The following is a 24,842-nucleotide window of genomic DNA, read 5'->3' as shown; positions in this document are numbered from 1 at the left end:
ATATTAGTTCTTCTTCACCTTTGAAAAATCAAACACTTTTTATTATATCATATTTGTTCCATACAACTAATTGAAGTGTTTCGATTTCCTGATTATTTGAAAAAAAAAAAATCACATATATACTTGATCAACCCTACTAATATTTATCATTTTCAAATAAAGAAAATTTAAAATATCATAGTTTTGGATTTTCTAGTCATCTTATTTCAGAAGAATTTCGTGAGGCACGATAAAAGTTTTTTTTTTTTGTTTTCTGTATATTTGCTCGTTTTAAATTAGACTATTCCTTTGGTTATTGTAAAAAACATAAAAGAAACGACAACGTTTTAAAAGAGCGGGAAATGTCGATGTCACAATGGGCTTCCGCCACATGGCTGGAGCAGCTGAACCACTAGTCACACAACACACACACATACTCCCTCTCTCTCTTCTCGCTGAGAAATCTCATTTAAACTGTTTCGAAGTGTCCATCTAACGCCAAAGACAGCTTTTGGTAGTCCTGATCCATCCAAAGACAGAGCTCACATGTGTATTCTTCCTTTCTCACCCTATAGATGAATAGATGATAAAACATCATCACTGAGGACTCATATCAGACTAGTGAAGAAAGTAAGTTTCAGAGTATGTGGTTATTCTCCCGGTCCAAACATGATCCATCCAAGGTTACTAGATTTGTTTGTTTTCTGATGATGATTATCTAAGTTTAAGTTGATATATATATAAAGAGTCTCGCTAGTCCATTTTGATCTGAAACCTGTCAGGATGATCGCAAAACCGCCAAGGAAATTTCACGGCATGGAAACGAAGATCGCAGGGCACGTGAAAAGATTGAGATTGCTAAGGCAAAGCAAGAAAGTTTGAAGCAAGAGGAGGAGGAGAAGAGCAGATTAGAAAAGTCAAAGCAAAAAGGCAAAACTAAGCAAGTGGATGATGGTGATGATCATGTGGAGGATGAGAGACAAGTTAAGCCTCCCAAAGATCATGTGGATGAGAAAGATGTGAATCCTCCTCCTAGGTAAAAATTAAACAAAAAAACTTCATTACATATGTGCTTAACTAATTTAGCAATTGTGTTGTGTATTTAGGCTTTTGCATGTGTTTTTTAATGTATTTACATTCACTTTTAGCATATGCCGTGGTTGCAACTCTGCGATTGAAGATGGAATAAAGTTCGATGCCTTTGATGTTCCTTGGCATCCTCCGTGTTTAATCCTTCATTCTCAACAATTGCCAATTGCTACGAACAAGGTTTAAAAACGTATACAACTTTAAAATTGATTGCTATACTTTTGATTAAATTCCTCCTTTGACTTAATGTTTATAATTTTGTTTTCTCATGTTAAACTCGTAGATTCCATGCTATGTCTGTAATAAGAAGGTAAGCAAGCAATTGAGTCCTATGAAATGAAAGCAAAGTTTAAGACTTAATACGTTTATATGACTGACAGTAGTATGTATACAAGACTTGTGGATGTAATTGTAACGGTATAATTTTTTCTGTCAGATTAAAAGAGAGTTCCATGCTCATCCGTTCTGGAAGGAGATATACTGCCCTGGTCATGACGATGACGGAACTGCCAAGTGTTGCAGCTGCGAAAGATTAGAGGTATACTCTTATTGATTGGTCTATAGTCATAACGGAAAAGAAAGCCTTGGCTTGTAGTAGTATTTGACTTTGTAATGGTTCTTTTCAGTCTTATGGGACGAAGTATGTAATACTTCCAGATGGTCGATGGCTTTGTCGAGAATGTATGGAATGCGCTGTTATGGATACTGTTGAATGTCATTACTTACATTTGGAAATCCGTGAATTTTTCGAAGGCTTAAACAGGAAGATCCACAAAGAGTTTCCTGTTTTTTTGGTAGAGAAAGAAGTGCTGAACATAGCTGAAAAAGAAGAGAAGATTGTGAGTACATTGTTTCTAAACTGATGAAACTTGCTCATATCTATCTCTCTCTCTCTTTCACTCATATGTGTTGTATGTTTCAACACAAGCAGGACAATCATTATGGGATGGTTACCAGAGGTATTTGCCTGTCTGAAGAGCAGACGGTCAAAAGTGTAAGATATTAAATTAAGATCAAGAAGATACTTTGAGAGAACTGAAACTAAATTGGAATTTAACTCGGTCTCGGTTCCACATTTATATATATATATAACAGGTCACAAAATGGCGAAAGATGGGGCCTAACAATCAGCTAATTTCAGACATGGCATGGAAATCTCAAAAGGTTATAGGCAAGAGCGAGGTCACTGCAATTCTCATCTTATATGGACTTCCTAGGTACCCTAACTCATCATCTCCCCATCTGAATACTCTCTTCTTGCGCCGATAGAATCAATCACATCCCTTTTCACTTACAGGGTCCTGACTGGATATATCTTGGCTCATGAGATGATGCATGCGTGGCTTAGACTCAACGGTATGTACTACTGCTCAAAAGTGGACATGAAGTAGAGATGAGAACTGAGGAGAGGATCTCAAAGTCATTTTATTTTGGTCGTCACAGGTTATAAAAAGCTAAACAATGTACTCGAAGAAGGATTATGCCAAGTCTTAGGCCATATGTGGTTGGAGCCTCAGACATACGCCACTCCAGACGTAGTAGTAGTAGCAGCAGTAGATGCATCAACAGCTTCTTCTTCTTCTTCGTCTTCTTCTTCCCGAAATCCTACAGCTATAACCACATCAAAGAAACGTGCGCCATCTGGATATGAGAAGAAGCTCGTGGAGTTTTTCAAGTATCAGATAGAAACAGATGAATCACCAGTCTACGGGGAAGGGTTCAAGAAAGTTAACAAGATGATGGCCTCAAATAATTACAACCTTGAGGATACCCTGAAAAAGATCGTTAGTATTTCCAAGAATGCACCATCTTCAAAGTCTTGAATCAGCCATACACACTATTAGTCACTATACCCAATTATACATACATACCCGTGTATATATATAGATATACATACAGACACACGTTTTCTTTATATGGTATAAAGTGTAAACACTGCTTCTGCTTCTTTTTTCTATTGCTCTGTGTTCTTCTGTTTAACACACTTAAAACGATATTGCATGTTATACAAATGTATTTTTTCGTTGGATTTATAATTTCGTGCTGCCGACGCAATCCGTTTTTCTTTTGTGAATACTCGGAAATACGTGTTTTCCAACTGTATAGTCCATGCTTTTTAGTTTTGTAACAGAAACTTGTTTTTTCTCTTAGTTGGGCTACAACGTGTGAACGAACATAAAGTTATTTACGTATCTCTCTCTATCCATTTTTAATAAATTTTGCGAGCCACGCGGCTGGCACAATTGTGTATAATATTCACTTTAATTGCTTTGGAAAAAAATCTTTGGAAATAAGATTAACTTTAATTGTTAGTTTACTAATATGATTAACTTATTTAGTGAATTAGTGTTACTAGCATGACAAGACTTTCCTTTTTTTACCCCTCTAAAACTAATTTATTCTCTACGATTTATACATTTAATTAGTAGTATCCGATTTAGGAAAGAAAAGAATAACGATCAACAACGACCAGGTTTAGTAAAGCCTGGACGATGATGCATCTTCTGTAGCTTGGTGAAACGATCAATATCGAAATCAAGCATTTTAATCAACTTTTTCTGCTTGGTCTCGAACCGGCTTTTGTAAAAACCTTCAAAGGAAGGTTCCTTTGAAGTACGGAGGAAGAACGCGTAACCAGCCATGAAATAAGTCGAGGTTACGTAGAAGCATATGGGTTCCATCACGTCCCACGACAGTTCCCAAAACGTCAGCCTAAAAAATCCAAGCGTTTGGGCCATTATCAGGCCTAATCCGGCCCATAATTCTTTTCGAACCAGATCATCCGCTCTTTTGTCGATATCTGACTTAATCATCTCAAGTTTCTCAAACTCTTGCCTTGTCGCGGCGTCGAGAGTGGGTTCGTGCGTCGGAATCAGACCAGCCATGGCGCTTGTTAGCTGTAAATCCAAGGAAAAAACAAAAATTAGAACAAGAATGCTAAATTTGGTTTTAAGTGTGGTTAAAAAATTGTAATGCATGTAACAGTTTAATTAATTAATTTACCTCATCGGGTTTAAGGCAGACGAGTTTTCCCAAAACGATGACGTTTCCAGCTTGGTCAAGCATATTCGCGACCCGGTTACCTTGTTCAGGATCCGAACTGTTTTCTCCGCATACCCGGAGAAACTCGGAATAAGGAACCCAATTCTTGCCAATATCTCTCAGCCTCGATTTCACCATCTCCATCTCCGCTGCTCTCATGAGCTTCTTCACGTCTTCCACGGTGACCGCCGGGAAAAACTCCGGTGATGATTTCGCCGGAGAAGGTGGGGGAAGCATCTCGTCGAGACGAATACGGTTATTGTTGGACAAACTCAACTCCCTGAGTTTATCCATCAAGTTGCCTCCTTTGGGAACAATCTCCGGCGAGAAAAATGCCCTCTTGTGAAGAAATCTCCGGCGGATACCAGAGTCTCCGGCGTCGGGTTTGGTGGGACGCATACGGGTAAAACCCGAGATCCGGGAATAGGTTTTGGAAATGTTGAAGAGACCTTGAACTAGGGATTTCTTCGACGACATGGTCGATCTTTCTAAAAAAAGCTACGTCCGAAAAATAAAATGAACGAATGAAAGAAGAAGAACGAAGTTGGTTTTGATATACGAAAAAGGGAAGAGACAGAGAACACGCTTTGTTTTGTGTTTTGGTCCGAGATTAAAACAGAGCAACTTGGAGCTGCATTTTATATTAGCTGCGTTTTTTTTTTTTTTTTTTTTTTTTTTTTTGGTTTGTTCAGAACGAGAGAGAAGGCTCCTCTGAAACAGCATTCTTTCTTATCACGATATTTTGTTGACACGATAATTACACATAGGCGTTGCTTATCTCATCTTTATTTATTATGATATGTTACAATTATTTTAAAACGATTGCTATGATTACAGCTAAAAGTGCTAACAAAGTTTAAAAATTACAATTAACGAGTTTTTCCCATTAAAAGTGTGAATAAACTAACCGTTATTATTATTAGTGTAGTTATATATTTTATTTAGTCATATATGTGAATTCGATAGTACTAATTTTTATATGAATTGAACCAAAAAAAATAGCAATCATTGATGAATCATTTCATTCTCTTTATTAAAAAAAAAATACATGTAAGATAATAAAACTGTGTTATTTATTATATCGCACATCAAACACGAAATTTATTTGAATGAAATGTAAAAATCCACGTTTTTGTTGGGTAACCAAAAATAATTACGTAGATAGCAGTATATATTCTCTTGATAAATTGAATCGCACGATAAATTGTGGGGGGGGGGGGGGGGAGATTACATTATCGATCACCTAATGCTGATGACCGTACACGTGGCAAGCTAAGCTTCCGACGTCATAAACGACTTGCCACGCATTGCCGTCCGATCTTGTTAACTACACGCGAAGTCTTCCCCAAATCCCCCCCCCCAATCAATCAGCTTCCCGTTGCTTTCCTTTTTTTGTTTATTACTAGTAGTTCAGTACTAGTATTTACTCCTATTATTATTTTTATTAAGTATTATAGTATTAAACACACATCTTTTGCTAATGGTTCTCTAATAAGTATACTCTTTCGTCTACATACATTTTCAATCAGATTGTAAAACGGTTTTAGTATATAAAACTGTGTTATCTATTATAATGTGGTGTTCCATAACACGTAGATTCAGATAAGTGCAAGCATCATCTCTGTCTTTTTTTATGTTATTAAAAAAAAAAAATCGGTGGGATTATATAAGATAAGAGTTCGTTTTCAAATATTAAGCCATTGAGGAATATTCCAGTACTGGATTACGAAGACACGCGAGACCGATTCATCATCATCATGCAACTATATATGTATTAATTGTTCGAGAATCTAGAGTCGTCACAACTTACAAAAATTCTTAGTGGAAGACAATGATCTCTGTATTTAAATTGAGATAGTAACAGTGTGACTGTTCTATCTACATATACGACATTATATTGCAGCTTAAATTTGGGAGACTGTATTAAAAAAAAACTAGGTTATGAGAACTTGGCTATATATGTATTTTTGTCATTATAACCGTTTATGATAAACCAGCTATTGCCAATAGAAATTTTTTGAACTGTTTTCCCCAGCCAAACCCATAAAGAATCATTTGACTGTTACACCATCATATTTCATCAACAGATGTGTCATGTGTGTGTGTTTGTTTTTTTTTTTTTTTTTTGCCACTGTAACGTAAAACTGACGTACCTAGGCATTAGTATTAAGTTATTTGATTAACGTTAACTTCAAGAATCTCAATTATTCCCTCTATCCCACAAAGATTGATGTTTTTGGGATATTTTTTTGTCCCACAAAAATTGATATTTTGTAAACTTTAAAAAGTAATTATTGAAAATATTTAAAATTTTAAATTATTATTGGTTTAAAATTAAATAATATAGTATCTCTTTAGTCAAAGAAAAATTTATTTAAATTCAATAATTATTGTTTTGTTAAAATGTATAAAAAATTCTAAACATCAAACTATTAGAGAAAGATCAAACTATGAGAGAAAGACAGAGTACTAACAAAAAGAAAAAAAAGTAACAATACACGGAAAAGGTCGAGATTAGTAGGTGGAATAAAAAAGGAGGAGCCCCATAAATGTGTGAGGACACACGTAAACGAGTCGCCACGTAAATGCAAAAGAGAGTATTGGAAGCCGGTGTGAGAGAGTTTGAGGGAGAGAGAGTGTTGTGTTGGGGAGTTGATATCTAAGGGAGGGTTTTGTTTGTTTAGTCTTTAGACTTTTTTATAGAATAGACACGAGAGAGGCTCCCTCTCTTCTCCTACTTAAATTTTGCTGTGGGGTCTTTTTTTTGTAATCACCTAAATAAATAAAACTGGATTCTTTCTTTTTACGAAGCTACCTTCCCCAGTTGAACTGTATAGAATAAGCCTTTTTAGTTTTAACGTTTTTATTCATCCTCACACTCTCCTTTTCTTGACCGTCAATTTCTAAACTCTTTCCAAATTACCCAAGTAACCGATTTGTTTGTGAGTCCAATTCTATATTTTCCCTTTTTCCAAGAATACATTTTTTATTTCCTCATCGCCATGCGAAAAAGTCAAATTTTTTTAACGAGAAATAAATAACAGTTTACATTTTTTTTACTACTCCTATACATAATATCTTCTTTTTGGCGTGAATTGTCCAAAATGAAAACAATAGTAGTGTTGAAGCTAGTGAAATAAAATATATATGGAAACAAAGAAGTTCGTGGTGGTTTCTGCAAATGAATATACATTTGACATTTGTTTAATAACCAGTACTTGTTGTATCTAAATAGTTTAACAAAATATGTTTAAATTTTTACAATCAACTAAAAGGTAAAATAAGACGGTATGTTTAAATATGACCAGATTGACATGCTATCGTTGATGTTAAACTTTAAAATCTTACTTGATGTTTCCCTTGTTTAATTTTTAAATGAGACGAAAACAAAAATAGAAACAAAACACATACACAGTATATTTCTTTAAATCAATCCTTTGATATGGCAACGTCACATAATAAACTACAGTAGGCCCAACTTTGAAGCCCATAACCAATGATAAAAACTGTTGACTTCCGAGTCTTGCTTGCCACTACTTGCAATGTGTACAACATTTAAGAATGTACAATTTATTGAAGCAAAAAAAAAACGGTTTTTACATAATATGCAGCTTTTGATAGAATGTGAATTTCAATTTGATTTGTCCATTATTAATTGTAAAAGTTAAGAGAATGAAAAAAAAAAGGAAACAAAAACACACACAAACAGAATTAAGTGAACCTTGAAAGCTCAAGTTAAAAGCATTGATCCTCAACATCAATGTTCTTAAACGCCGCTGATAATACTTAGAGCTTCGGTTTCTACGATGTGTACACCAAGGATGTGTCCCACGACTATAAGTCTCCCCAAGGCGATGAGTTTGCTACAGTTGTCCGCTCTTTCACCAACTTCCTTGATTTTTGCAGTAAACCCTTCAACCTTTTTTTTGATATCTTGCATCGCTAATCCCATCGCCATTTCATCTTCTTCTCTCTCCACCGCAAAGTCTATGGTCATCAGAATCGACGAGATCCTTTCGCTTAGTTTTTCAACTTCGAATTTTATGTTTACCATCAGTTCATTGTTAGCTTGCGCCCCACTCTCCAGCGATGAAACCACAACTCTCTGTCTCTCCACAGCCTTCTCGTATACCTTCCACATATTGTTACACCACATTCCCACAACATCAATCGGTGTGGTCAATCCAGACGCCACAGCACTCAGTACCGGAGGTGCTACCATCGCTGCCGCAACCACCGATAAGACGAAAGCAGCCACAAACGCAGTCACGAAAACCACATTTGACACTATCCTCCACGTCTTAAGATTCCTCTGTTTCTTATCAAGCTTTACTTTAAGCTTACGCAACTCGTCCAAAAGCAAAATCTGTTCATCGTAGATGGACTCGTACTGCGTCAAGAACTCGCCATCAAAAGGGTCTCCCAAGGATTTAAATTTGTTCAGCTCCTCCAACGTTTTCGCGTACTTCTTCTTCTTACCCTCTCTAACATCCGTTTCTGTCTCGAACTGTTTCACCGCGAGTCGAATGACAAGTTGGCTTATCTCTGCTTTCTTGACGCATTTCTGGACGGTATTGCAGAAATCTAAGGTCTTGGAAGTACTTTTGAAGTAGACATCAACCAAATCCTTAAGATCTTTGTTCTTCAAAACAGCTTCTTTGCTTTCAATGATGACTCTTACTGTATCTTGGTTTAGTTCGAGAAGATATCCGTAGACCTCCATGATTGACTCTAGGTTTAAAGATTGAGTCTTGGCCTGAGCATCGAGCGAGCTGAAAACGCTCTTGGTTCGCTTGTGAATCATTGAATCAAAGGTTTTGAGGGATGAGTACTTTGTACACGCGGATGTGTAAGAACTCAGGTCTGATGAGTATTTGGACCGCAACTTTGTTTGGATTGGCTTAACCGGTAAACCATTGGTTCCGCCGCTGTTAGAACTGGAGTTTCCTTTCATGAGCTCTGAAAATAATCCACTGAACGCCATTGATATTACTTGTGGAGCTAATCTGACCTTTTGAAACGCTAAAATTCAAAGGAATATTTCAAATGAAACAAAGTTTTAGGACAGAGTTTTGTCTCTGAACCTCCTGAATGAAATCAAGATCAGATGGAGATGAAACGAAGAGAAACAGAAACGTACCTGAACTTTTGATAGGAATCTTGGCGAGACAGCTTTGGAAATTTTTAGTCCAAGACAAGTTTACTTCTGCCTCTCTATTGACTAACGTATATATAATACCCTCTTGGTCTAAGATTTTATGTTTTTAACTCCCCAAAATTAACAGCTCGTCAACCACTAAAACGGACACGTAATATGATTTGGTCTTTGTTAATATGTTTTTCTGTGGAACAAGCTGTCCATAAGAAACTATTATATTTTATTTCTATTCCGGTTTTCGTCGAGTTTGTTGATATGTCAAATCAAAAGTATCAACGCACCTTAATAAAGAAGTTTGCTATCGTTGATTAATCTTGCTATCATGTTGAGCAATGAGTGTAGCTCTAAATTCCTTACTCTTTTAATCTCTTTTTGGCTCCTAATTAAGACACAATCCTCTGCAACAAAAAAAGCAAGTAGTTTTTTTTTTAAAGAAACCAAAACGAAAATAACTATTAGACGAAGAGACGTCATAACTCTATATAATGGTCATATGTAGACATCAGTAGTTGAGTTTTGAGCTTTTATTTATACAATGAAAGACTATTCATTCATGGCGAAAAAATACAAGTTGTAGATACACAACACATAATACAGTCCGGCTCTGACAATACTAAGCCATAAGAGAGAGGCTAAGAAGTGAAGTAAGAAGTCGCCCTCCCGCTTGATATCACATGAAAATATCCATCCTGCAGATCACATATGTCGTATCAGAAGATGAAAGGAAGCCTAACTAAGAAGCTTTAGAGAAGAAATAGAGAAAGGAAAGAAAGATGTTACCAAGAAGCAATGGGAAAAACTATTAGCAGCTGCTCCTTTCTGGGGTGGTTGTTGGGGTAACGTTACTGATCCATGGAAGAACGTCCTCTATGTGAGTGATCCTGCGCAAGTTTAAACATGTTGTCTGATTTAACCATTATCTCTTCAATCTTATCCACCATCTCTCTATCCAGTTCCTCCGCCGTCCTCATATTCTTACGCACCAGCGCCAGATGCTCAATCTCAACAAACATATTTTGAACATGTTCGCCGTATCATGGAGTAAGATATAACTGCTCATCAGTATTTTTTCAATCCCATCCTTCTGGAACGCAGCTGCAACCTCGCGTTTATTCCACAGATAAACGCACCATTCCCCGATTGACCCTATTGTAGCTGAAAATGCACCTACGAGTACTTCAATGGCAGAAGGCACGGGTACAATCATCGCCAAGGCTGCCAACACCGGAACTGTGAAGAAACCTATTGCAAACATAATGGTCGAGACTTTCCTCCACCATTGGATCCTTTTTAGTTTCTTCTGAAGCTGCTTCTTTAGTATCCTTGACCTATCGAGTAGCACTATCTGTTTTCTTCGAACAGCTCCAAGAAGATTAAGCAGCTCATCTTTCGCAGAAAATCCAACCGTTTTTGCTTCTGCATTTTCGGTTTCCTCAAGCACACGCATATATGCCTTCCTTTCCTCCAGTTCATACACCGGTCTTATTTATTACCTTAACCAATTCCTTGCCCAAAACATTCCCACCTCTTTCTTTCAACCATAACTGGTCCTCCAAAAATTCTTGTGCATCTGATCTCTTCACCAGGGTTCTCTCTTGTACAACTTAATCATATATGCTATCATCAACCAGGTTTCATACCCACAGAACATCTTCCCGCTTTATTTTTAAAACAGTCTATGCATCTCTAACAACGTGATTGCCTCAATCCAAACTTTACACAAACCCAACAAAATAAGCGAAAAATAATTTAGAAACCAAAAACTTACATAGTTTCCTTGCTGCTCTGAATCTGAACCTGAGGGGAAACATAGAATGTGCCTTAGAACAATAGTTCTCGAGAAGACACCCTGAGACTTCAAGGAAAGGATAAAGGCCGAGTTTTTGTTCTCTGAGACTTCAAGGAAAGGATAAAGGCCGAGTTTTGCGCAGGATTGTTCCACTGCAAATCCAATTAAAAAAAAAAAAAAACATTCGTCATAGAAGGAACAGGGTAAGTTCAATTGAGTAATGTCCACTGGGGAAATCGTAAAAACCCAAATTTTATCCCCAAATCCCAATTAACTCAAAAAATCAACAAACCGGGTCTCGGTTCGACGGCGACCACACCATTTAAATTACCGACATCTGCGTCTCTTGCGAGTATAACCCGGTTTGGGTAAAATTACATATCATGATATAACACACTGATTGATTCTGTAACAACACCTAAAATCCAAAATTGATTCTCTGATTCTGTAGCAACCTTTTAAAAAAATATTTTCGATCTTTTAGACAACAAGAAATGAGTTTTGAGCTGTTGTTATTTCCACAAGCTGTAGTCCACACAAGACAACATGAACGCTACGTAATCCGTCTCTGAAAATCTAATAGCTTCTTCAATACGATGCCAAATAAAGAAAGTGAGGCTAAATATATCAATATCGACTTTGATTTTTTTTTTTCTCCAATTGAGTAATAAATACACTACTACTGTTACTGTATGTTGTGCTAAATCTGTTTTGTTTACAAGAGCTGCCACACATAACAACATTATATAAGCGCTATGTGACATACACACAGAACCTCTTCCCGCTTTATTTTTTTTATACAGTCCTCTCTCACAACGTGATTGCCTCAATCCTGACCAAAAACAAAAAAGTGTAAAATGTGAGCCAAAAAGATTCATACTTTTTTACACAAACCCAACAAAATAAAAGGAAGAAGAGTTTCATAACCAAAATACTCACAAGTTTCCTTGCTGCTCTGAATCTGAACCTGAGGGGAAACTTAGAATGTGCCTTAGCACGATTGTTCTCGCCAATGTGATATCTTTGCTACACTTAGCCGCGTTTTCACCCACTTCCTCGATTCTCTCTGTGAAGACATCAAACTTCTTGCTGATCTCGTGCATCGAAAGCCTCACAGCCACCTCTTCTTCTTTCTCCTTTAGCGCAAAATCAACTTTTTGCATCATCGATTCCATCTCAATCTTCAACTTATCTACATGTACCCGAATGTTATCCATGTCTTTCATGGTAACATAAGCACCTATCCTCATTGACAATACTATATCTTTCTGTCCTTTCACAGCCGTTTCATACTTCTTCCATAGATGATTACACCATTTCCCTATAGAACCAATTGGAACCGCCAACGCAGCTGCAACCGCGGTCACAACTGGCGGCGCAGCCACAGCGGCTGCTACCACGGAGAAGATCAAAACAGAGACAAACGTTGTCACGAAAACCACGTTCGATATTTTCTTCCAGTGCTTTATGTTCTTGAGCTTCTTATCAAGCTTCCTCTTTTGCTTATGAAGTACCTCCAGAAGCATAACCTGCTGCTCGTAAACAGACTCGAACAGCATAAAGAAATCTCCATCAAACGGATCACCAGAAGCCTTAAACTTGTTAAGCTCTTCTAAAGTTTTTGCGTACTTATTCGTACCCCTCGGTTCCGCGGATTTGTTGTTGTTGGTCCCTGACGACTCCTCCATCTCAAATTGCTTAAGCGCAAACTGCAAGAGCATCTGGCCTATCCTGGCGCGTTTGACACAACTATCAACAGCATTACAGAAATCTAAGGTCTTGATGCTACTGTCGAAATACGCATTGACCAAACATGTCAAATCTTTGTTGTCCCACGCATCCTCTTTGCTTTCGATGATAAACCTAACGACCTCTTGGTTCATCTCGAGAAGACAACCTGAGACTTCAATGAGGGCGTCAAAGGACAAAGACCGAGTTTCGGAACCAGAGGCGAGGGAGTTGATGACTCTGTTGGTGCGTTGGTGGAGAGATGAATCGAAGGATTGTAAATCAGGATCTTCTCTGCAAGCTGAATTGTAAGCAGAAAGATCTGCAGAGTATAAGGAACCTATGTCGGTTCTGATCTGTGGGAGAGGTGGACTGTTGTTGGTGGTTCTGTTCCTGCTCGAATTTGATCTGTCTTCCATGGTTTTGGAGAAGATTCCAAGAAACATGGACTGTGAGGGACGATATAACCCCAAAGGTTTTGACTTTTTTCTTAGGACAAGGTGAATCCAGAACCGATGTTTTGAGGAAAGGCAACCGGATAAACAAGTGAAGAACTTGCAGAAACAGAGAGATCTAAGAAGAATCAGTACTTGATATGACAAAAATCTTGAAAGACAACAGTTTTAGTTGTCTTGTCGGAGGCTGGAATTTTTTTTAAAAAAAAGTGGGATCGGATAGGCAAAAGTACCTGAAACTAGAAGTGGATCCGGAAGAGATAAGATTGAGCTCAAATATTTTTAGTTGCTCAGAGAGTCAGAGAGAGTGGTGAAGGAGAGAGATGGATGGATTCTGTGTGGGGAGGGAGAAGAAGAGGAGAGAAACAACTGAGTTGCTTCTGTCTTTGACTTGTCTTCTCTTTGATTTTCCAATTTGGTATTGGTCCCGAGTTTGACATGTTCCACTCTGCTGCTTCCATTATTATTAAGTCAAGTCGCATTTCTTTTTTTATCAATCTAATTCTTTCTTTTTTCCTCAACTTTATTATACTCTAATACTGTACCAACTACCAGTTGATTGTATATTTGTATTTATGCACTCTTCTTCTAAATTTTTAGTCTTTAACTACTATACCATATTTATTTATGACTATACCGACACAAAAATAAATAAACTAATATTCCTGGGGATGGTTTTTTTTTTCTTTCTTTTTGGCTGTTGTGAAGAATATTGGATTGTTAATTTGTTATGGATATGGTTCGTTGTGAACCCATCTGTTGATTCTTGTTAGATGTGTGTAATTGGAAAATTAATCATATGATATGATCATCTAAATTTTCAATTTTCTAGACGAGTCCCGAATACGAAATCATGTCCCTAAAAAGTTTTTACTGTATTCTATTTCTGGTAACATGTACATGCAAGAAGAAGAAGCAGCAAAAAGAAAATTATTTACACGAACATCCTATAGTTTTTTGTTAATTTACTTAAACACTGAACGTTTCCGATTACACTTTACACAAACCCCTATACTTTCTAATATTTACACGATTACCAGCGACTTAAAAGATATTTACAATTGTACCCGTTAGTTATACTTATTTATATATACCGATTATATATTGTAGTCATTTACACATGTACCTGATAATTTGGGATAAATTACACATATACACGTGCTTTCTGATTACTTACAAGAGTGGTTACTTTTTTTGTTCTTGCTATTCACACATCCACCCGATATATCTTTTGGTGTGATTCAGATGTGTTGCGATGATAGAGATCATGGTGATTGATACTCGTGAATCGTGATGTATTTTCTTTTCCTAAACTTTGTTACCACACAGTCACACAGACATGCCCCATTGATTTATGGATTTAATCGGTGACCTGACTCGGACATGCTCATATCTTGAGTACAAAGAGTAAGGAGAAGTGGAGAAAGGGTGTAAAGTTACGTTAACATACATAAATATCTGGGAAACAAAAAAAGGTTGCAAGTGTCTGGCTAACACTAAAACATATGAAAAGCTTGTTGGCGAAAAAAATTGGTCTCAAGATTCAAAAGTTTTTCCTCGTCTAAATATGGAGCTTTGGCTTACTTTATGCGACTGGAGAACTATTTAAGGGATTCTACTTATGGTAGAGGTAGACGAAGCTGAAGACGAAGAAACCAGCCATCTGCGTCAAAGGGCAAACAATTAAGTCAAATATTAGCTTTCTCAGTTGTACCACTATGTGTGTGTGTGTGAAAGAGACAAGAGGGAAGGATTTAGGGCTTACCGTAGTAAAGCAGGCTCCGTAATAAGGATACGCAGTTGGAATAAATCTCTCATACTCATTGTGTCTGTAAGGTCGCACCGGAATCTGCAAAAGCCCGCATTTTTGCATCATATGTTTTTGTGTCAAAGCAGATAATGTAGTGTGAGCAAAACTCTATGAGATAGTTAGTTACTCACCTGCTTCGAAAGAGATAATGTAGTGTAGCCTAGCATTTCATATTCAACCTTAAACTGGAATACACCATAGACATCAGGAACCTTGAAAGAAGTATGAAACAAACCCTGCAAAATCAGTAAAAAGCAGGCTGAGTTCTAACTTGTAAAGCTGAAAGCAACTTAAATCCGAAAAAAAATAGAGAGGACTCTGCTTTGGAGCTCAAAAATAAGTCACCTTCTTGTCTGCTGACAAGGTTTTCAACACATACGGGCTCATCATGTAAAACTGAACCTGCACATCATTAGCAACATACGGCTCCCAGCTCTTTCCTGACCACTCATATATCTCTACAGAAAATTCCTGCAATGAACAGCCACAGATTACCACTAGATACCACGCGATTATCATCTAAAGCACACAACTTAGGGCGAGTCAAAAGATGTAGAAGCCATACCAGGTCATCCTTTATCCTGTATATCGCTGGCTCATCTGTTTCTCCAACCCTATGGTGTACAAGACTACCAGCCTGGGACAAAGAAGATAGGTGAAGAACATACTAATGAAACAAGCTATCATCTGATTATGTATAGGAGTGAGTAAGCAATTAACATCTGCAGATTTGAAGGTTTAAGGAAGAGAGCAAAACAAGTGAAAATGACTATGCATATACCTTCAAATGGCCTCTTTCGTGGAAGACCCATTTGCTTAGTTCAGTCACAAACTGTTCATTGCCAGATTTTTCGTATCTGGAAAAGTGTTAAATAAGATCAGTTAATCTTCTTTCAAAACGTAATGTGACATCTATCATAGTATCTTTGACAAAAGAATCCTCAAAACTGTGTAGTTACGTATCATTCGAACTACAAGTTTCACTTGACGAAATATGTGTCTACTTACTGATTATGGCTCCCTGCTTTCTGGACACCAGATCTGATTAACCTGTCTCGTGCAAATTAAACCATGAATCAGAAACATCCATAACTAGCATGAAATTAGCTGGAGGAATACCATCAAACATTTACTCACCTATCACTAAACAACTGCAAAGAGCCTGAGATCACAACCCTAGCATTGTTCCTCGCCTGCAGTTATAAATATATATCAAAATATGAGAATGAGAGCTCAAGGCAGTTAATGAAAATACTTTTCAGAAGAAGAGCGCTAACAGCAGCCAAAAAAAAACATGATAGTTCAGGCTTCACAGGAACATCGAATTATCCAGGGGTACATACTATATCTGGTTACAGAAGAGAGAAAAACCTGCAAGACCGAGACTAGCGAAATTGCAGACCCAGTGAGCTGGGGGGGACTAGACAACTTTGAGCTTGGGTTAGCAGAATAAGCTGAGGGAGAGGCTGAAAGAACTTTGAAAACCTAGTAATGGAGTATGAGGCATAGATTAGCACACTATAATTCCCACATCAAGGCATAACTATTCATAAGAAACATCAATATTGTAAATCTACTCAATGAAAGAAACAGGTATCTTCTTCATTCTTCAACTTACCAGATTGTTGGTAGGATTCAACGAATGTGCAACTCCTCTGAAGAGAACGGGAGCCTGTAATTTATAAACCAAACACAAAATGAACTTAGGTCTCACTAATCAGAAACGCCCCAAAACCCCAGATTTTCATACATTATCTTAAATCCAAACCATCAGAGACATTTGTGAGCATTAGTCACACAACTCAGCTAGAAATCAAGGAAGGTACCTCGATTTTGGCTTTTCCTAAGATGACATCGGATTTCACTAAATCGTCGGCAGCAATCAAGGTGTGGTCGCCGTCAACATCAGAGACGGAGAAGCTAGTATGATCAATAACCATAGCTGAAGAATCCTAAGCAAACAAAACAGCTAATAAATCAAAAATCCTAGGTCGCATTTTGTTCCAAAAAAAAAAAAAAAAAAAGATAAATCCACATTCTGTGGGAACCAACCTCATCGAAATCAACCCCACACTCTGTGGCAATGCTCCGAATCAGATCAGATGCAGAAGTATCCGCCGATAAGATCAAGTCACGACCGGAATCAACGAAATCAGCAATGGATTTCGAATCCAAAGATCCTCCAAGCCCTTTATAAACAATAAAATGAGATATGAACAAATCGATTCCAGAGATATAAAACAAAATTATCGATCAAGAGACAGATCGAAGGATCTTACGCTCTGTCGATGGGGCGAAGATGATCAGCCCATCGTACAAGTACTGGCCGTATCGTTGAAGAGCGAGCTTTGAATCATCAGCTAGCTTGAAATCGAGATCAAATCCACGAGACTTGAGAGTGTTGAAGAAGATAGAATGAGAGGACTTAAGTGATAGATCATCGAGAAGAACCAGAACTCGCCGATCCGTCGGATTATCGACGGAGAAGGAGAAACTAAGTAAAGGAAGAAGGAACAAAGAGATCAACGCGACGGATCTCGAGAGGTTCATCATATTTTGGTTCCTAGGGTTTTTTCACGGCTGTGGAGTGAGTGTGACCACTAGAGAGAGAGAAGAAGAAGAAGAAGAAGAAGAGGAAGGAGACTCGACGATGGTTGATCGTAGCACCAGGCGTTGACGATCACGTACTTTCGAACGACGCCGTTTCTTTATTGCTTATTTTAAAAAATGGGCCAATTATAATATGCTTTATTGGGTTTTGTAATGGGCTTACATGAGAATTTATATGCTTTATTGGGTTCAATAATGGGCTTAAATGAGAATTTATATAGATCAGGAGGGTTGCTAACCATATTTATGTTTTCCTTTTGCTTTGTAATAGTTAAAAAAAACCTTTTACATAATTTTAATTAGAAATCATCATGACGGATTTAGGTTTACATGATTATAAACTTTAATTAAATATATTATTTAGTTTAAAAGTAATTAATACATCTACAAAATTTTGGTGTTAAATTGTTAGTCACTCCGTGGCCAAAATTATTCATGATGCATTATTATGAGCAACAACAAATGTTTTAGTGATATCGGAGTTAATATCAATTATTCAATCTTATATATATACACGGTATGTAATTTAACAATAATCTATGACTATAACAGGTGATGATAGATTAATTAGACCGCAGTACCGCACATATGATGGATCAGTTAGACCACCTTGTTGCAAATTATTTACGGCAGTGGCAAGGATTCTAGTAGTAAAATCAATTCTTCTAAACTTTTCTTGACGTGTACTAATGATATTAATTATTTACTTAGGTGACAAGACGACAAAGGAATAATTATAATAGCGAAACCATAACGCCATAATATTATCAACTCCAAAGACGGGCCCCTCTATAAATAAACAAATCAGAGTGATTATTAACTAAAGTCGTACGTACGTTACGTAAAACGGAGATCGGCTTTCTTCGTTCCAGCCAGTTGACTTACATTTAACAAGTTATATATTTCGTCTGATCATTAGAGATCACCGGAATTATTTTACGTAACTACGGAGACAGACAGCTAGCGAGATAAGAAATCAAGACATTTACAAAATTTTGTATATGATTAATTTGGTGATTTAATTTACTTCATATATAATTTGGTGATTAATGGTTATCGGTTAATTTGATGTTTTCCATCCTTGAAACCATTTAAAAAAATTCAATGATTTCCTCAGTGAAACTTAATTTTTAATGTCTTGGCTCACCATTTTATAACTTAATGTATTTGTTTTTATCAGAGAGCAGGAAGAATATATTACGTACTGACGGAGATTGCATGAGAAGGAATCAAGAAAATGTTTTTCATACCATATTATATATATAATTAATAGACAAAAATTTCAACAACAGTGGTCCAATTTTCGAGTTTTACGATTAAATGGTGATTATCTCTGACCGCCATCATATAATGTAATCTTTGAATGAACATATATATTTTATGGCATCCACTAGCCACGGGCCTCGTTATCCTTTTGTCGCCTTAAATAATAGAGTTATCTTGAATTTTAAAACTGTTTAGCTATGATGTTTGTGGAAACATGAGTGATAAATATGATGTTCTTGTAGGACGTTATAGCCGATAACTGTTTAGCTCCGATTGTCGCCTTAAATAACGATTAACCAATTAAACTTTATAAGCTCTATATTATTAATGGTGAACCTCAGTTTTGTTTTTCTTTTCTCCTTCAGTGATCGATTGTACGTAAGGCATGTGATGGATCAGTTAGTAAAGTAAGATCAGCTGGGATTGATTAGATAATGTGACCAATTAGTTACGAGCAATCAAAGACATGATGATATTCATGAATAAATGAATGAAGATAGTAGGGTTAGGTTTAAAGAAAAAAAGGAAATGATTGTGTGTTGAATTATTATTACTCGTTTTAAGAGTTTGATTTATATACGTGGGCTCTATGCTTCTATATATATATAAAAAAAAAAGCCTATAATTGCATTCGGTAGTTTCATCATAGAATCAAAACACTTACTTATATTTCTTTTCTCCTAAAGTTCTATTTTCTTCTCCATCAAAACATACATACATATTTATTTCTTTCACTAGTAGCATATGTATACATATTACTGGTCAATGTTAATTACTAATATATTTAAAATAAGATAAACAAAATATTACTGGCATGTGATCCACCATCTCCAACGTGAGTCCGATCATGTGCTGATTAATTTGGTCATTTTATATATGTTCCTCGAAAGATTTTTGCTCAATTACACATGATCATACTATAATTATCATAAATATTTGTAGGACAATTGAGGTGGTAGATAGATCTCGCGACAATGAACAATAATCTATCCATATTAATGCTAAAAATACAGACAACTATTTTTATCAAAAAAATAAAAATAAAACAGACAACTATTTTTTTAATTTTCTTTGTCACAATCATTATATATGGTTTTGTTTGTTAGTAGCTACTTATCACATAATATAATTGGGTTTTATATTTAACTGAAAACCAAACAACCATATTTCAATTGCGTTTATATGGTTGATTCCTATCTCTGTTTACTTTTCACTATACGTCACGTTATGTTTTACAAAATCTTGTTCCATTGTTCATCTTACACATAAATTAAACAAATAAAATTACATTACTTCTAAGTCTTATATCCGCATATCTATGCCTATATTATTTGCATAATCCATTTAATATGTTTTTTTATACATGAATTTGTGTTCTTTCTTCTCTTTTTTTTTGTTATATCCATTTAATATGTTTTTTATATGTTAAGATGAATTTGTGTTATCGAACTGAAATATGGGATTCTCAAAGTAAAAAAACAAAAAAAGACTCGGACTGGTCTTTACTCCATATCTCAATATGGTCAGCCATTGACCATCGTGCACTGCACTCTGTTCAATCTATAAACAAAAACAATCTACTTATTAATTAAGGATTTTATAAAATATTCTCTTTTTTATTTTAGTTTATGTATCGTTCCTATAACAAAATTTTGGATTAAACGCCATATGTAAAACTAAATTAATCAGCACATGTAAATATCTTTACCGTTTTCTTATTTAGTAAAAAATTTTGATGATGAAAAACTAAATTAAATATATTTCATAAAATTTGTTTTTTATATGTTTTTCTCGGAAGAGATTTTTTTGTTTATATGTAAAATTTGAATATCAATTAAAATAAAAAGACAAGGATATACACTGAAAATATCAACTTCTACAAACATTGATACTGCCATAATCCAATTTTAATCAGTGTCCAACCATTTCTTGCGGTAATACCGCATCTCTGCATATATTTAATATTACTAATAGTCAGTTGTCAGGCCATGTGCACCAGTAAAAGCAAACAAAAAATGCAACTCACACGCAAGGCGGTTGAACTGTATATAGAGTAGCAATATGGTATCACTAAAATATTCCCACACTTCTTCTAGAATGTTTATACACTTCTTTAAAAGCTAATCAAGATTTAATTTTAATTACAAAAACATCAAATTTTAATTACTTATTTAGTAAATTACCAAATTTGAACCTAAATACATGATTCAGCTAAAAATCAGATGTCTATTTGCTCCATCATAAATTTTCCTTGAATATAAGCTAACTTTTCTTTAAAAGAGAATTTTAGTTTTATGTTTAGAACTTGTATAAAGTATACATGAGTTAAATATAAATTGTATAAAGTAAAAAGAAAATCTACACTTTAAATTTAAAAGTCAACATTTAGTCATTTTATTAAAATATGAGATTAGCTAATACTAATTACTCATTTTATTTAGTCTTACTCATTTAGTCATTTTATTTAGTCATATATTTATGTCATTACTTTTTTTCTTAATTTGTTTTATCACCTAATACAACTTTTAGACTACAATAAATGTATGTTCAATATCAATTATTTAATCTACAAATAATGATAGAAATCTGACTATAAATAAGTAAGTAACGCATATGCTGCAATGACCATAGAAACCCATCCATCAACAACAAAAAGAATTACAAAAACAAATCTCTCGAAATTTAAACAAGTAGCCAGCCAACTGAAGAAGTAGTGATGCATATCACAAAACCACATGCCGCCATGTTTTCCAGTCCCGGAATGGGCCACGTCATGCCGGTGATCGAGCTAGCTAAGCGTCTCTCCGCTAACCACGGCTTCCATGTCACCGTCTTCGTCCTTGAAACCGACGCAGCCTCCGCTCAGTCAAAGTTCATAAACTCAACCGGCGTGGACATCGTCGCTCTTCCTTCGCCGAACATTTCTGGTTTAGTGGACCCGGAAGACCACGTGGTGACCAAGATAGGAGTCATTATGCGTGAAGCCGTTCCAGCCCTCCGATCAAAGATCGCTGCCATGCATCAAAAGCAAACGGCTCTGATTATCGACTTGTTCGGCACAGATGCGTTATGTCTCGGAGCGGAACTAAACATGTTGACTTATGTGTTTATCGCTTCCAACGCGCGTTATCTCGGTGTTTCCATATATTATCCAACTTTGGGCAAAGATATCAAAGAAGACCACACAGTGCAAAGAAACCCGCTCACTGTACCGGGGTGTGAACCGGTTAGATTTGAAGATACTTTGGATGCATATCTGGTTCCGGACGAACCGGTGTACCGGGATCTGGTTCGTCACTGTCTGGCTTACCCAAATGCTGATGGTATTTTGGTGAATACATGGGAAGAGATGGAGCCCAAATCATTGAAATCTCTTCAAGACCCAAAGCTTTTAGGCCGGGTCGCTCGTGTACCGATTTATCCGGTCGGTCCGTTATGCAGAGCGGTACAATCATCTAAGAACGAACATCCAGTTTTTGACTGGTTAAACGAACAACCGGCTGAGTCGGTTCTTTATATCTCATTCGGGAGTGGTGGTTCTCTTACGGCTAACCAGTTAACCGAGTTGGCGTGGGGACTCGAGCAGAGCCAGCAACGGTTCGTATGGGTGGTTCGACCACCGGTTGACGGCTCTTCGTGCAGCGAGTATTTCTCGGCTAACGGCGGTGGAACCAAAGACAACACGCCAGAGTATCTACCAGAAGGGTTCGTGACTCGTACTTGCGATAGAGGTTTCGTGATCCCATCATGGGCACCGCAAGCTGAAGTCCTGGCCCATCGGGCCGTTGGTGGGTTTTTAACCCACTGTGGTTGGAGCTCCACGTTGGAAAGCGTCGTTGGTGGCGTTCCGATGATCGCATGGCCGCTTTTCGCCGAGCAGAATATGAATGCGGCGTTGCTCAGCGACGAGCTAGGTATCGCCGTCAGAGTGGATGATACAGAGGAGGCGATTTCTAGGTCGAAGATTGAAGTGTTGGTGAGGAAGGTTATGGCTGAGAAGGAAGGTGAGGAGATGAGAATGAAAGTGAAGAAGTTGAGAGACACGGCAGAGATGTCGTCGAGCATTGACGGTAGTGGTTCAGCGCACAAGTCGCTTTGCAGAGTTACGAAGGAGTGTCAACAGTTTTTGGAACGTATCGGGGACTTGGCACGTGGTGCGTAGAATTGGTCAATGTTTTCTAGCTCTTTTTAGTGGTTGAATTTACATGTCGTTTCCTAATTAGTGTTTTTTTTTACATTGTAATAGAATAATCGGTTGTTGTAATGTAAGGATGTTTCTAGTTTTGATATTTCTCAGCTAATTTTCCATTGTAATATTAAAAAAGACGGTGTTGTTGTGAAAGAAAAAAAAAAAAAACATCTTGTAATATTAATAATTAAAAACCACTGTTACGTTTCAGTTTTTCGAATAGATGAGACAACAGTAAAACTATGTTATAACTTACAAGACATGTGAATTAGTCTTCTTTTGTTACCGATGTTCGAATACAAGACTTAATCCTACTGATCGCCCAAAACATGATATGGGTTTAACCGGTTGAGAGACCGATTCAGGGCAAAGATAAAGAATTATTCTCCTCGCTATATATAAAAGAAAAAGAAAAAAAAGAATAAAACGACGTTTAGATGATTAACCTGTTACAGTAAAACCTCTATATATTAATACTCTATAAATTAATAAACACTATAAATTAATAAATTTTGCTAGTTTCAAGTCGGGACAGTGTCAAAATTAACAAAATTCGATAAAATAATAAAATAATATTTTTTTTGAAATCCCCATATAAAATATGGTTCCGATAATATCATATATTAATAATCATGTAAATATATATATATATATATATATATATATATATATATTTAGATGCTGATATAGTAAAGTATGTTTTTCTTAAACCTCATATATATAAAACAATTGTTATGTTGTATCTTCAAACTATAATGATATAAAATATTCTATAACATTTCATAAAACAGCTAAAATTTTTTAAAATTTTCAATTTCTAAATATGCATCATTTACATTTTCATAGTTTGATAGACTATTAAAATACGAGAATAGATATTCTTATTCATAAATTTGAATATTTATGTCATATGTATAAGTGAATTTGTCTATAATATTTGTAATTCATTGTCAATAATATTTTTTAATTATTTCACATTCAATTCCAATACCATAAAATTTACAACATCCAAAATTCTTATCTTATTTTGCAAAAATTGTCTCAATTCATTATTTTTATTAAACTAAACAATTAAAAATATACCTATAAATTAATAATTATTTATTTACACTATAAAATAATAATTATTAATTTATAGATAAATTAATATTACTATAAATTAATAAAATATCTTGGTCCCAAAACATTATTAATTTATAGATATTTTAGCGTACTTTAAATTAGTCTTCACAATTTAACAATCAAGTCGACAACGATGTTCTAATCTGACTTTAATCATATGCTGAAGTCTAATCTGACTTTAATCATATGCTGAAGTCACATCTAGCTGACCTTCTAGATAAAATCATAAACTAATAATAAAACTTTCGAAAAGAACGGTAGTTTGTCATATCTTATTCGGTATTTAATCTAAATAGCTCACTGTAATTGCTTTTTATTGGAGCACCAAACCAGAAGAAACAAGAAGGCTACATCGACTGGACGTGACATTTCCTCTACCCCTGCTTTTTCTGTTACACTGGAAGCACATATAACGAATCAAATAAATAAAACATACTCCCTCTATAAGACATAGATGGATGTTTTGACACTTTTACACATATTAAGAAAATTTTTAGTTTTTATTTATAAATTAATTTATAATTACTTTTTGGTAGAGAGAAAAATATAAACCAATAATAATTCAAAATTTTAAATATTTTCAATGATTACTTCTTGAAATTTAC

At 35.8% G+C, this 24,842-nt stretch overlaps 6 protein-coding genes and 1 pseudogene across 19 annotated transcripts; 2 read left to right on the top strand and 5 right to left on the bottom strand.

Moving 5' to 3' along the window:
- Positions 1–308: 308 nt before the first annotated feature.
- Positions 309–3,101, top strand: LOC104727373 (protein DA1-related 3). Of its 11 annotated transcripts, none has more exons than XM_010446461.3 (10): positions 309–662; positions 762–1,015; positions 1,128–1,248; positions 1,352–1,378; positions 1,505–1,606; positions 1,695–1,907; positions 2,000–2,062; positions 2,164–2,285; positions 2,366–2,424; positions 2,512–3,101. In XM_010446461.3, exons 1-10 carry the CDS (start codon positions 624–626, stop codon positions 2,889–2,891), a joined length of 1,380 nt encoding a protein of 459 aa, XP_010444763.2. In that variant the 5' UTR covers positions 309–623; the 3' UTR covers positions 2,892–3,101. The 11 variants fall into 11 exon arrangements, with proteins under 11 accessions (XP_010444763.2, XP_087327308.1, XP_087327306.1 ...); XM_087471182.1 differs by having other exon boundaries at positions 374–662; positions 1,695–1,862; XM_087471180.1 differs by having other exon boundaries at positions 377–662; positions 783–1,015.
- Positions 3,102–3,440: 339 nt separating this feature from the next.
- LOC104727371 (chloroplastic calcium uniporter protein) lies at positions 3,441–4,871 on the bottom strand. The gene is made up of 2 exons (XM_010446457.3): positions 4,072–4,871; positions 3,441–3,965 (listed from the first exon to the last, which is right to left on the bottom strand). Exons 1-2 carry the CDS (start codon positions 4,585–4,587, stop codon positions 3,528–3,530), a joined length of 954 nt encoding a protein of 317 aa, XP_010444759.1. The 5' UTR covers positions 4,588–4,871; the 3' UTR covers positions 3,441–3,527.
- Positions 4,872–7,669: 2,798 nt separating this feature from the next.
- LOC104727369 (UPF0496 protein At5g66670 pseudogene) lies at positions 7,670–11,248 on the bottom strand (annotated as a pseudogene). 2 transcript variants are annotated; one of them, XR_015572226.1, is made up of 5 exons: positions 11,037–11,248; positions 10,049–10,149; positions 9,550–9,957; positions 9,251–9,464; positions 7,670–9,132 (listed from the first exon to the last, which is right to left on the bottom strand). The product of XR_015572226.1 is annotated as a UPF0496 protein At5g66670 pseudogene, transcript variant X1 (transcript). The 2 variants fall into 2 exon arrangements; XR_015572227.1 differs by lacking the exons at positions 9,550–9,957; positions 10,049–10,149; positions 11,037–11,248 and having other exon boundaries at positions 7,670–9,069; positions 9,251–9,303.
- LOC147935657 (UPF0496 protein At5g66675-like) lies at positions 10,071–10,715 on the bottom strand. Its single transcript, XM_087473085.1, has 2 exons — positions 10,252–10,715; positions 10,071–10,149 (listed from the first exon to the last, which is right to left on the bottom strand). The coding sequence occupies exons 1-2, from the start codon at positions 10,713–10,715 to the stop codon at positions 10,071–10,073; spliced, it is 543 nt and encodes a 180-aa protein (XP_087329211.1).
- Positions 11,249–11,682: 434 nt separating the features above from the next.
- On the bottom strand, positions 11,683–13,740 carry LOC104727368 (UPF0496 protein At5g66675). Of its 2 annotated transcripts, none has more exons than XM_087474930.1 (3): positions 13,474–13,740; positions 11,997–13,339; positions 11,683–11,889 (listed from the first exon to the last, which is right to left on the bottom strand). In XM_087474930.1, the coding sequence occupies exons 2-3, from the start codon at positions 13,229–13,231 to the stop codon at positions 11,868–11,870; spliced, it is 1,257 nt and encodes a 418-aa protein (XP_087331056.1). In that variant the 5' UTR covers positions 13,232–13,339; positions 13,474–13,740; the 3' UTR covers positions 11,683–11,867. The 2 variants fall into 2 exon arrangements, with proteins under 2 accessions (XP_087331056.1, XP_087331055.1); XM_087474929.1 differs by having other exon boundaries at positions 11,997–13,358; positions 13,474–13,705.
- A 926-nt stretch (positions 13,741–14,666) lies between these two features.
- On the bottom strand, positions 14,667–17,803 carry LOC104727367 (dolichyl-diphosphooligosaccharide--protein glycosyltransferase 48 kDa subunit). Its single transcript, XM_010446450.2, has 13 exons — positions 17,330–17,803; positions 17,103–17,239; positions 16,877–17,002; positions 16,669–16,722; positions 16,422–16,535; positions 16,188–16,243; positions 16,059–16,100; positions 15,832–15,907; positions 15,616–15,687; positions 15,396–15,521; positions 15,182–15,286; positions 15,006–15,089; positions 14,667–14,903 (listed from the first exon to the last, which is right to left on the bottom strand). The coding sequence occupies exons 1-13, from the start codon at positions 17,601–17,603 to the stop codon at positions 14,856–14,858; spliced, it is 1,314 nt and encodes a 437-aa protein (XP_010444752.1). The 5' UTR covers positions 17,604–17,803; the 3' UTR covers positions 14,667–14,855.
- A 3,659-nt stretch (positions 17,804–21,462) lies between these two features.
- Positions 21,463–23,325, top strand: LOC104729103 (UDP-glycosyltransferase 72E3). The gene has a single exon (XM_010447994.3). The coding sequence runs from the start codon at positions 21,643–21,645 to the stop codon at positions 23,086–23,088; it is 1,446 nt and encodes a 481-aa protein (XP_010446296.2). The 5' UTR covers positions 21,463–21,642; the 3' UTR covers positions 23,089–23,325.
- The last annotated feature ends 1,517 nt before the right edge of the window (positions 23,326–24,842 follow it).

Source organism: Camelina sativa, chromosome 11, assembly GCF_030686135.1.
Source record: "Camelina sativa cultivar CO46 ecotype springtype chromosome 11, ASM3068613v1".
Lineage (NCBI taxonomy): Eukaryota > Viridiplantae > Streptophyta > Magnoliopsida > Brassicales > Brassicaceae > Camelina > Camelina sativa.
Note: the sequence above shows the minus strand (reverse complement) of the source record. Positions and strands in the feature narration are given on the sequence as shown.